This window comes from Muntiacus reevesi, chromosome 1 (assembly GCF_963930625.1).
Source record: "Muntiacus reevesi chromosome 1, mMunRee1.1, whole genome shotgun sequence".
NCBI lineage: Eukaryota > Metazoa > Chordata > Mammalia > Artiodactyla > Cervidae > Muntiacus > Muntiacus reevesi.
In genome coordinates, this window is record NC_089249.1 from 53,228,906 (window position 1) to 53,241,352 (window position 12,447).

Consider the following 12,447-nt stretch of genomic DNA (forward strand, 5'->3'; position numbering starts at 1 on the left):
AAGGTCCATGGGTGTCTACTGTGTCTTATGAACATTGGGGAGATCGGCACTTTGGGAATTCCTGGACTGGGCTGGGTCATGTGCTGCTATCTGACCTCAAGCAAGTTCCTCTCTGAGCCTCAATCTTGTGCATCTATAAAATAGTGAGCAAGGCTGCTGGCTACCCTTTGACTGCAAACACTAAATCAAAGGGCTTGTATGGGCCTGCTGGCACATAGCAGGAGGTCAACAAATGTTGTGGCCCTCAGTTTTAGGAAACTGCTTCTGAGAAGACTCTGACTTCAGGCGTGGTGGAAGCATGAGCTTTGGGGGGTGAGTCCAGGTTCCAGCCCAGCTGCACGGTTGGGTCACTCTGGCAAACAGCAGGAAGGCCAGCTATCTCGTGAATATCCTTCTCCAAGCATTACCACCATTTGCATGGCAGGGATTTTGTGTTTTCTTTCCCTGTTATGTTCCCACCTGGAACATCGGTGAGTGTAAAGCGAGTGCTGAGAGGCATTTCCAATATGAATGAAATGGGAGGTGTAGAGAAAAGGACCCTACCCAGAAGGTGAAATCAACAGACGTGGATTTTTTTTCTTCCTGCCACCACCGCTCTCCCCACTGCTTCCCCCACAAACTTGGTTAATTCCCCGAGCAGCTAGTAAGAGAGCTGACTCCTGTGTGGGCAACCTCCGTCAGGTTCTCCATCTTGCCCTGCCCCGCTCAGCCCTCTCAGGGCGCACTTGCGTGTTTTCTCTTCTTTTTAAACATATTTACTTATTCATTTGGCTGGGGCATGCGGGATTGCCACTGCATTATCTACCTTCCTCTCTCCCCAGCCTCAGGGAGGGTACCTTCCCCAGCTCTGGCAACCCGATGGGGCTTGCAGCTTCCTACTCCCAGTGCCCAGGAGGCAGCCCCCCGCCTGAATCTCACCCCCTGCCTCCCCCGAGGTCCTTTCTTCTTTCAGTTCAGTTCAGTCGCTCAGTCGTGTCCAGCTCTTTGAGACTTTTGAATCGCAGCATGCCAGGCCTCCCTGTCCATCACCAACTCCTGGAGTTTACTCAAACTCATGTCCATCGAGTCGGTGATACCATCCAACCATCTCATCCTCTATCGTCCCCTTCTCCTTCTGCCCCCAATCCCTCCCAGCATCCGGGTCTTTTCCAGTGAGTCAACTCTTTGCATGAGGTGGCCAAAGTATTGGAGTTTCAGCTTCAGCATCAGTCCTTCCAATGAATACCCAGGACTGATCCCCTTTAGGATGAACTGGTTGGATCTCCTCGCAGTCCAAGGGATTCTCAAGAGTCTTCTCCAACACCACAGTTCAAAAGCATCAATCTTCAGCACTCAGCTTTCTTCACAGTCCAACTCTCACATCCATACATGACCACTGGAAAAACCACAGCCTTGACTAGACGGACCTTTGTTGGCAAGGTAATGTCTTTGCTTTTTAATATACTATCTAGGTTGGTAATAACTTTCCTTTCAAGGAGTAAGTGCCTTTTAATTTCATGGCTGCAGTCACCATCTGCAGTGATTTTGGAGCCCCCCAAAATAAAGTTTGACACTGTTTCCACTGTTTCCCCATCTATTTGTCATGAAGTGGTGGGACCAGATGCCATGATCTTAGTTTTCTGAATGTTGAGCTTTAAGCCAACTTTTTCACTCTCCTCTTTCACTTTCATCAAGAGGCTTTTTATTTAGTTCCTCTTCACTTTCTGCCGTAAGTGTGGTGTCATCTGCATATCTGAGGTTATTGATATTTCTCCCGGCAATCTTGATTCCAGCTGTGCTTCTTCCAGCCAACTGTTTCTCATGATGTACTCTGCATTTAAGTTAAATAAGCAGGGTGACAATATACAGCCTTGACGTACTCCTTTTCCTATTTGGAACCAGTCTGTTGTTCCTTTCTTCTTTGGAGTCTGGGGAACAGCTAGGTCCCATAAGTTCCATTCAGATCTGATCAAGCTGGGATTTGGGAGACAAACTCCCCACTTCCTGAAAAGCAGCCAGGACTCAAGTCTGGCAAGAGGGAAAGTGGGGCAGAGCCAGAGCAGAACCGGCACTGACAATTTGGGAAAAGTCTATCTTAACTCCCTAGTTAAATGTTTTCTGGGAGACAGCTGGGTCTGGCAGGCCTTCCCTTCAGGCTTCCCCGCTGTGGCAGATCCCCGCCAGGAGGGGGCGCTGCCTTTTGCATCTCTGAGCCCCAAGGGGAATGTCGACTTCTGCCAGGGTAGAAGTTGCTGGGTTGTGAGTTTTTGAGCCTTTACTAGCATATTAGTTTCCCTTCACTACTGCAACAAATTACCACAAATGTAGTAGCTTAAAACAACACAAATTTATTCTCTTACAGTGCTGGCAGTCAGAATTTGAAACCTGTCTCTCTGAGCTAAAATCAAGGTGTCAGCAGGTTGGTTCCTTCTGGAAGTTATGAAGGAAGAATCCATTTCCTTGCCTTATTTTTTAATTTATTTTTTGGCTGCACTGGGTATTCATTGCTGTGCTCGGGCTTCAGTGGTTTCGGCACGCAGGCTTAGTTGCCTGGAGGCATGTGGGATTTTCCCAGACCAGGGATCAAACCTGTGTCCCTTGCATTGGCAGGCTGATTCTTAACCACTGGCCCACCAGGGAAGCCCTCCTTGTCTTTTCCAGCTACTGGAGGCCGCCTGTATTCCTTGCCTTGTGACCCCCGCCTCGCAGTTACTATGTCCTCTACTTGCTCTCTGAGCTGGTGCTTCCTTCTAATAAGGATTCATGTGATTACAACAGGCTTGCCTGGATAATCCAGGATAATCGCCCTGTCTTAACCTTAGCTTAATGACATCTGCAAAGTCCCTTTCGTCATATAAGGTGATGTTCACTGGTTCCTGGGATTAGAACGTGGCCATCTTGAGGGCCACTCCTCGCCTACTACAACTAGGCTGCAGAAAGGCTACACGCTCCTGGTGTTTCAGTGACTGGGGAAAAAAGGGCCGAGGATTTTCTGCTTTGGGTTCAGCTAGGTCCTCCCTAACCTTGTATTTCTAAGGTCTAGGCTTCACCAACCCCCTGACCCCTTCCAAACCAAAGAAACTAGCTGCCATGTCTCCTTGCAAGTCCGGTGATGAGCCTGACTTAAGTGCTGGTGAGAGGTGCAGGGTCAGCCAAGAAGCCCCCAGGCCAGAGGGTGCCTGCCCTAAGCCCACCCGGCTGGCTGCAACAAGCCCACGGCCGGGAGGGGACTCAGAGGAGGGTCTGGGGCCTGCCGAGGGCACAGGGAGGCTGTGGGACAAGCGAGGCCTGTGAGGAGAGCACGTGTCAAGTCAGCCAGGGCTGAGGCGTGGCTGTGGTGCTGCGGGAGCCACAGGAAGAAGCTGGGGGCTGTGGTGTCGGCCCACGGACACAACAGAGACCGCGGCTGGGAGCAGCACTGAGGTCAGTGAGAGAAGGCCTCTGCCTCCAGCAGCTGGGATGAGGCCTCAGCAGACCGGGTCCCAGGCACCAGGCCTTTTCTTTGTGACGAGAGGGCAGCGGGCGGGGCGGGGCGGGCAGCAGAGCGGGACGGCAGGGAGCCTCTCTCGCTACCTCTTCTCCATGTTCTGCATCTGCAAGCTGAGGGAGGTGAAGCTGGCCAGCAGGTCGGTCACTTCATCCACCTGCGGGAGGAAACCAAGGCTCTGTGAGGGGGTGCCCGGGTCTCCCCCCACAGCACCACAGGCGTGGAGGCAGGTACTGTCTCTCCTCCCAGAGGCTGTGAGGGCTTCACCCCGGACTATGGGACAGCTGTCCAAGGGTGAATCCTCGCTGCCCCAGAGAGAAGGACCCAGGCCGCTTCCAGAGAGGTAGACAGAGGCTCTGAGGCCCACAGAGGACGGCAACCAGCAGCCACGCCTCTCTCTCCAGCCTCAGAGCAGGGACCGGCTGGCCCTGAGGCTCCTCAGCTCCTGGACCGCAGCTGCGCTCACCTGCTCGCGGGTGCTCGTCATCTGGAGGCGGGTGCAGAGGTCGTCCAGCCGCTCCCGCTGCTCGTGCCGCCCGAGGCGCTCCAGGTACTCCCTCAGCATCTGGATGATCTGAAACCAGAGGGCAGGCTGAGGGTGTGCCGGCAGGCACAGAGCAGCCCGAGGCTGCTGCCCAGGGGCGCACTGGACCCGGTGTCCGCTGGGGTCCACATGAACTATGAAGTCACCGCTCAGTGCTGCAGGCTCAGCCGAGCGGGCTGCTCACCTGCTTCACCTCCAACCGCACGGCCTCCAGGCACTGGGAATGGCCTTCCTGCAGGATGTTGAGCTTGGACTTAGCCAGGTGCAGAGGCGTGCGGCCCGCTCGGTCCAGGGCATCCACCCGGGCCCCTGGGGGAAACAGGCAGTGGTGAGCCTGCTGAGGGGGGGGGGGGGTAGGGAGAGGGGAGCACTCACCTCCTCGCAGCAGCGTGGTGATGACGGGGACGTGGTTGGTGCAGGCCGCTGAGGAAGGAGAACAGGGACTGAGAGTTCAGGACCACGAGAGGCTTGGTCCTGGGTGCCCGCGGGAGGGAGCAGGACTGTCTCTGAGGGCTCAGGTGCCAGATCACTCCCTAAGACGCATCACCGAGGCAGCAACTGGGGGGACTCAGCGATCAAACCCAACTCCCTCCCTACACAGCTGGGGAAACTGAGGGTGGGAGGCGGGACCCGCCTCACCACAAGCCATGGTGAGAGTTGGCCGCAGGGGCGGGAACGTCCCCTGGCAGAGCTGCAGCTGAGCCAGTTCAGGTTGTGAAATCAGCTCTGCTTGGGGCACAGCCAACCAATAGTGGACGGGGACAGCCATGGACACAGCCCAAGGGGAGTGCGGCCCCGGGGACTCAGGCTCTCCCCAGGAGACAGGAGAGCCTGCTGGGGGTCTACAGGACCCCAGGCTCTCCATCAAAGGAGCCTATCTTGGCAGCTCGCCAGGCACTTACCCAGGTGCAGTGGCGTGTTCCCCAGCCCATCTCGCTGGTTGGGGTCGGCTCCGTGGTCCAGAAGCAGCTGCACTGGAAACAGGAAAGCCCCAGAGGAGCCACTGGGGGCTTCTACTGGCAGCATCCTAGCCCCAACCCCTCCACGGAACACTGAAAGCCACTACACTGCCCTGCGCGGTTTCACTCCCTTGCTCACTCGTGGGGCTTGTGCGCAGGACGCTGAGCACCATGAACTAAGGCTTCTGGGAGGGTCCCTGAGCCTCTGGAGGTATTAAGGGACTGAAGTTTTAGGGTTAAAGAAAGTTCTCCCAACAGCTGTGACTGCTAGTGAAGGCTCTTAAGGGGCATGAGACAGGATGCCGTGCGCTGAAAAGATTCTATATTTTGATCCAGGAGGTGGACACAGCGGTGTAAGGACACAGAGACTTCACTGTTTGCAAGTTATACCACATCCTAAAAAGACTTCTGGGAAAAAAAAAATTGGGTTTGGGGGTGGGCTGTCCCACTGCTGCCCTTAGCACTGGGTAAATGTTGCCTGAATGTCTGGAAGGTTCGGTCCGACCTTGGGGTCGATCTCATTCTTTCCCCAGTGGGCCCCGCCTTAGTCTGGCAGCGCCAGTTCCACAGGCCAGAGGCGTGGGAGGGTCTGGCCTTCCTCACCTCTAGCAGGCCCCCACCCCCGTGTGCTGTCCCCCAGCGCCTCTGAAGGGAGAATACTCGCCCAGCCCCCGTCCCCCTCCTCCCCTGGACTCACCAATCTGGTCGTTGCCATTGCAGGAGGCAAAGTGCAGGGCAGTGCGGCCCTTGTCATCAGCTGCACAGGGGTCCGCGCCATCCTCCAGGAGCTGCTGCACTGGCACCGCCAAGACAGAGGGAGCAAGCAGGCAGAGTGGCGGCGTCAGCCAAGCTGCGGCCCCGGGGGTGGGCAAGGGTGCTGAGGGCCCTTTCCAGCAAGGCATCCATAACGTGTGGGAGAGCTAGTCCCTCCGGGATGTGGCCCCCTCAAGGACTGCTGTGACGAGGGACTTGTTCTCCTGAGGGCACAACTGAGCACCATGGGTGCTGGGTGCCCAAGTACGTGTCTTGGGACAGAACATCACAGAAGGATCTCCGCCCTCAGGGTCAGGAATTCTGGAGTCGTGGAAATCCCCAGTATTGATTTTGGTCCTGCCCCTCTACCTGAGTCTGGCTACACATCCATCCAGCTGGGACACAACTGTGGGCTGATGCTCACTTAGCTCCCAGGAGGCAGCCCAGGACAGAGGCTGGGCTCTGCCATGCAGACCAAGTCCCAGACTGAGCTGAGCAAAAAGGAAAGGAGTTCATTGCTAACAGCGTGTGGCAGTGGGAAGAGCTGGGCTGGGAGCAGGAAGGCTGAGATTTGGGCCCCCATTTACCAGCAAATGGGAGTAATTTCTGCCCAGCCAACCTCTAGAGCTGCCATAATGAGAATAATGGATATGAAAGTCCTTTTCTGAAAAGTCTGGAGCCACTATAAAATGTGAGGCATTATGTACTGCGTGCCCATGTCCAAACTGAAATGCAGAAATTGCTGCCAAACATCATTTTAGAGCAAGCAGTGAAATGCCCTAGCAATCCCCCAGTCAAAGCCCAGATAATCTCCTGCTCCATAAATCTCTCCCGTCTCCTAAAGGTGAATGAGTCCCTCTGGCCCCCACATCTCTGTCGTGCCCTGTTAATCCTGCTACTCTCACATTAACAGGCTGAGCTCTTTCAGAGTAACTGCCTGTACACCAAGCACCAGCCAGGCATCAGGTGCCTGGCTGCCAACACCCTCCAACACTCGGTATGGTGCCAAGTCCATGCTACAGACTAGGAGACAGACTCCAGCCCAAGCCAACAGGAGGGCTGGGATAGCAACCCAGGTTTCTCCTGCTCAAGAACTTATACCTCTCCAACTAAACACATGACTTCCCTTTCTCTGGGTTTTTTCTTTTTAGAAATGGTGTCACTTTATACTCTTCTTCTCCAGCAATACTGTAGGTTTTTGTTTTGTTTCTTAATATCCTGGACCGAGATATGACTTGTCCTGTTCCACAAATGTGGCCAACTGACTGCATAAATGAATGAATGGTTTGGGAATGAATGAATGGGAAAGGTTTATAAGAGTGGAGAAGAAGGAAGAGCTTCAGGTCACCTCGGTGTTCATCAGTGCAGTCACCAAAAGAGAGCCAGCATCCCTGAGATAAAGTAAATGGTTCTATTTTTGTGATCTGTACAGCTAAGTCTTTATGGAAAGCACTTTAGCGACACCTATCAGAAGCCATCAAGATACATGTATCCTTTGATGTAGAAACCCCATTCCTAGGAAATTATCTTAATAGTGAAAAACCAGTGTGCAAATATGTGACTAACTAAATAACTCTTGCTTTGTCCCTTTGAAGGCATCGTGTGCATCCATTACAAACTGTGGTTATAGCTGGGGAACAGAATTACAAGGTAATTTCTGCTCTTTACAAGCTTTACAAAAATTGCACAGCTATGTATTCATTCTACAAATAAGAAAAATGACACTTCTGTTTTGAAAAAAAATGGTTATGAAGACTATGGGAAATGTTTATGATACATAAAGCACTAAGCAGGCTGTAAAATTGTGTATACAGCACAGTCTGCAAGCTCATCAAGAAAATTCCTCTGCACAGGAGAAAGGACAGGAAGGATAGTCACCAAAGTATTAACAAAGATTAGTTCCTTTCCCAACATTAAAAATGTTTTTCTTGCATATTTTTCTAATTTTTAAAACATTTTAAATGCATATATTATTTTCACATTTAAAATCTTTTCAATGGGCCTTCCCTGGCAGTTCAGTGGCTAAGACTCTGAGCTCCCAACATAGGGTACCCAGGTTCACTCCCTGGTCAGGGAACTAGATCTCACATGCTGCAACCAAGAGTTAACATGCCACAACTAAAAGATCCTGCAGCTAAAGATCCCCCATGCTGCAACCAAGACCTGGTGCAGCCAAAAAAAAAAAATCTTTTAAATGATTATGAATTCACAGAAAGGTACTTATAATTTAACGATAGCAGGGTGGAAATTTTACATCCACTATAATTGCCAACCTACACCAAAAGACCCAACAAACGTGGAGCAAGAAAACAAAATGCTAACCATACAGTAAAATGGAGTGAAAAGGCTAAACTATAGCCAGTTTCTCTACCAGAGTCCTGCAAGAGCCTGGTAAATCTAAGAGCCATGAGCCAATTAGATTTGAAGATGGGTGTGTCACAGATGCTGAATGGAAAATTACAGCATTTCCACCAAAATAATGAAACCAGCATGTGGACACCTGATTCAAGATAAGCTAGACACTAGCTAATGATTGTGAAAGCTGATAAACATCTTTTACTGTTGTGAAAAAGAAAGATAAGCTAGACATAAACTCACAGGCATAGAGAACAAACCAGTGGTTACCACTGGGAAAAGGGGGCGCAATATAGGGGTGGGGGAGTAACTATTAGGGGCAAACTATTAGGTATAAAACAAGCTACAAGGATATATTATACAACAGGGGGAATACAGCTAATATTTTGTAACGACTATAAACGAAGTATATAATTGTGAAGTAAAAATTGTGAATCACTATAATGTACACTTGTAACTTACATAATATTATACATCAACTATACTTGGATTTAGAGAGAAAGTAAACCTATTAAAAAAGATAAACTAGACTTTCTGTGGAAGGGAAGTATAATTAAAATATTCTCTGGTCACACACTAGAGGTATTAAAAAGAGAATATATCATTTTTCCTTGAAAAGCCATATAGGTCACTACCCAAATATTCCACAATATTAAAGCTCATGGAAGAGATGAAATTGGAGAGTGCTGAAAAGCCCTCCAGTTTCTAGGCCTGCTCACTATGCTCTGCCAGCTGGGTCCACTCAAGGCCCAGCTCCCTAAGGGGAGCAACCTCCTCTCCATGCCTGCTCTCCTATTCCATGACCCTTTGTCCACACTTACATTTTATCTGACCACAGCATCCCACTCTCAAAATAGAATGATGGCCACTTGAGGTAGGCGGAATCACAACACCCAAAGGTGCCACTGACAAATAGCCAGAATTTATGGATAGGCCACTTTACTTGGCAAAAACGGACCTTGCAGACAGGATTAAGGTTAGCAACCTCTAGCTAGATTATCCTGGATTTTGCAGGCCCAATCTAACACATGAGTCTTAAACATCAGAGAACCTTTCCCATTGGTAGAACCAGTGTGCAGACTCAGTCTACTATTGCTGACTCTGAAGATGAAGGGAGAGAACTATGAGCCGAGGAACGTGGGCAGCCTCAGGAGCTGGGAAAGGCAGGGAAATAGATTCTTCCTGGAGCCTCTGGCAAGAAATACAGTCCCGCTGACACTCTTGATTTCAGCCTGATGAGACCTAAGCTGGACATCCGACCTTCGTAGCTGTATGATGACAAACTGGTGCTGTTCTACACAACTATATCTGTGGTAATTTGTTACAGCAGTTACAGAGAACCAATATACCACTTTTCCCTGATTCACAGAATGAATTAAGTCAGTGGATAAAATTAAATCTTTTTTTTTTTCTATAACTTGTCTTGTACCTTTGATGCTGCTACTGCCCTGTCAGCTAGAAAAGGATGAAGAGCAACAACAACAATAAAAAACAGAGCGGTGTCCTGCTAGGAGCCCCACCCCTGCCTTTCAGATGTTCTGTCAACTTAAGTTTGAGAACCACGAACCCCACTACCACCAAGCCTCAGGGAGCAGTTGAAGGGCTCTACGCAGATGGTGGCTCTCTTGGTGGTTCAAGTTGACGATTCACTCCTTTCAGCCAGAAGTTCCCAAATACTCCTACTCTGTGGCTGGGTGCCAGGGATACAAAAGTTCCCTCTGTGAGGTGGCTCACAGGGTAATGAACACTCTGACATCAGGAAGGACAGGGTGGCAGGGAAGCATGGGAAGAGTAAGCATCTGAACCAGACTTGTCATCTGTAAGGTGACAGCAGTTATACAATAGATACAGTGGTCCCAGGGGTAAGCTGGCAGAATTCAGCACCGTCTTCCCACGTACTGGCTATGTGGCCTTTTCCTTCCCTGACCAGACCATGGAGCCGGACTCACTCTGCACACTCACCTGTTTCCACATCGTTGGCATTGGCTGAGTCCCTCAGCCTTTTCAGAGCTGTGAAGAGAATAAGAGTGCCAGTTAAAAAAACAGACAAAAAACCCAACAATGGCCATGATGAAGCAGAAAGTGATGGCTTCCTGGAAACTTCCTGGCAGTCCAGTGGTTAAGGACCCATGCACTTCCACCACTGGGGGCATGAGTTTGACCACTGATCGGGGAACTACGATTCTGCGTGTCGCACAGCACTGCCAAAAGGGAAAAAAAAAAAGCATCTAAAGGGAAAGAGAGGTCCCAGAATACAACCAGGAGAAACCTGAAATGTGACACTGCTCGTGCAAAAGCCACATTTTGTAGCAAATCCTCCAAGGCCTTTGCAGCCAGTTCTTGGCTCTGCCACTTGGTGACCTTGAACAAGTTAGTTAAGCCCCTGGGCTTCAGATCTATCAAGTACAAACAAGGTTGAGCTCTGTCCTGACAGTCCTGAGCTGTTGCAAAAGTCAAATGAGATGATTTACACAAAGCTCTTTGTGAGCTGGTTACACATATAATCTTATACTCTCCTTCAAAACAGACCACTCCCAAATGGCATATTTAAATTTGATAATCCCCACACAGAAACTTTTTTCTCCACAATGACACTACTTCTATATTAGAGGCTAATAGAAAGCAATACTTTTATGATCAGAGAAATGAACAAAAATTACAATTCAGATATATAATGATTCCTTACATTTATACAGCACTTTCAAATTCTCAATTAATCCTGATAACACCACTAAGATATGGGTAGGTCCTAGAGGATCTAAAAGTCCCCATTCTTAAATCTTTCAAGGTGTTGGTTTCCATGGCATCCATAAAATGTAAAAGACAATATGGAAGAAGTATCAGAGCAGGAGTTCTAATAACAGCACAAACAATTTCTACTGATGTGACTTAGAGCAAGACAATTTCTCCGAGGCTCAGTTTCATCTTCAGTAAAGTGGGAACAGTATCTGGATCTTGATGAGTTATTATGAGGATCAAAAACCGTCACAGGGCTTCCCTGGTGGTCTAGTGGTTAAGAATTTGCCTGCCAATATAGGGGACACGGGTTTGATCCCTGGTCCAGAAGATCCCACATGCCTCTGAGCAACTAAGCTCATGTGCCACAACTATTGAACCTGAGTTCTAGAGCCCAGAAGCTGCAGTTACTGAAGCCCGCGTGCCTAGAGCCCATGTTCTGCAATGAGAAGCCACCACCATGAGAAGCCTGCGCACCGCAATAAGGAGTAGCCCCCACTCACCAGAACTAGAGAAAGCCTGCGCTCAGAAAAGATGGCCCAGCAGAGCCCAAAATAAATTTAAAAATCTTAAAAAGAAAAGAAAATGACCACATTATCACCAACAGTGTCTGGCACACCTTGAAGGCCAAATATTGACTATACATTCCCTACTTTACCTCGTCAACATTCCCATTCTACAGATAAGAAAACTCCAGCTGAAAGGGTCTGCAGTTTGCCTAAAGCCACCATGAGCTAGAAAAGTCCAACCCAGGTCTGTGCATTTAAAGAAGCTGGTACGACCTGGCTTTGATACGAAACTATTCTCCACTATCCGCGTATTATCTACACCTGGGGCTAGGAATCCGTCTCTACTCAGGAACTACCAAATGTGAAAAGCCTCCGGGACTGTTTCTGAGCAGGAAGACTACTTTTTTTTTTTTTTTTTTTTTTTTTTTCAACACTCATGACTCTTAGCAGTCATACGACTACTATTCCTACTGGAAGGGGACTCAGGGGTCACTGTCACTCCAGGTCCGTAGCGCAGACGTCGGAGGACTCCATCCTGAGCGGGCTGGGGAGATCAGCCGAAAGCCAGCCCCGCCTCCCGCCGCGCTCCTCACCGTGCACCTCCTTGCCAGTGGGCCCAAGCCGACGGTGGGGCCTGGCGGCGCGCCTCAGCCTGCCCGCGGGGATCTTACAACGCAGCTCATCGCGGGGTTCCGCGTCCTGCTGCCACAGGACGTGCAGGTACCGCAGCGGAGACTGGGCCCCGCTGGACGCCCGGCCCGGGAGGCCCGCGCCGCCGCCCAGCGCAGACCCAAAGTCGGCGAAGGAGAAGAGGCCCTCGGGACCCGTCAGCGGCTCGGGCGCCACCGCGCACTCGCCGTCGGAGCTCGAGCGGCCCGAGCGCGACTCGTCGTCCGCGCCCCCGGCGGCGGCTGCCATGGCAACGGCTCCGCGCCGGCCTGGCCGCCGGAGGAGCCTCGTGCCTGACGGACCAACGGACCCGCTTTCCTCCGCCCTAAAGGCTCGCTGTCAGCGGACGAGCTGGCAGGCCGGGCCTGCAACCACGGCAACCGGGTGGGGGGGCGGGTTCGGGGAGGGGCGGGCGCGCGAGCGGGGCCGTTCCGGACCAATGAAAACCCTTCCAGC

General features: G+C 50.9%; 1 protein-coding gene across 3 annotated transcripts; it reads right to left on the bottom strand.

The window, feature by feature from the left end:
* Positions 1–2,307: 2,307 nt before the first annotated feature.
* On the bottom strand, positions 2,308–12,368 carry ANKRD54 (ankyrin repeat domain 54). 3 transcript variants are annotated; one of them, XM_065943688.1, is made up of 8 exons: positions 11,916–12,368; positions 10,040–10,087; positions 5,667–5,765; positions 4,913–4,984; positions 4,386–4,433; positions 4,195–4,242; positions 3,933–4,040; positions 2,308–3,623 (listed from the first exon to the last, which is right to left on the bottom strand). In XM_065943688.1, exons 1-8 carry the CDS (start codon positions 12,238–12,240, stop codon positions 3,616–3,618), a joined length of 756 nt encoding a protein of 251 aa, XP_065799760.1. In that variant the 5' UTR covers positions 12,241–12,368; the 3' UTR covers positions 2,308–3,615. The 3 variants fall into 3 exon arrangements, with proteins under 3 accessions (XP_065799760.1, XP_065799752.1, XP_065799768.1); XM_065943680.1 differs by having other exon boundaries at positions 4,195–4,319; XM_065943696.1 differs by having other exon boundaries at positions 4,195–4,319; positions 5,667–5,760; positions 11,916–12,054.
* Between the last annotated feature and the right edge of the window lie 79 nt (positions 12,369–12,447).

What these genes read in the sequence shown, in the direction of transcription:
- ANKRD54 (XM_065943680.1), bottom strand. Translation starts at nt 12,240, where the DNA reads ATGGCAGCCGCCGCCGGGGGCGCGGACGACGAGTCGCGCTCGGGCCGC. An exon ending in GAACACGCCACTGCACCTGG is followed by an intron (nt 4,434 to 4,912) that starts GTAAGTGCCTGG and finishes CTCCTTCCTCAG; the next exon opens with CGGCCTGCACCAACCACGTC. An exon ending in TGACGAGCACCCGCGAGCAG is followed by an intron (nt 3,624 to 3,932) that starts GTGAGCGCAGCT and finishes TTCCTCCCGCAG; the next exon opens with GTGGATGAAGTGACCGACCT.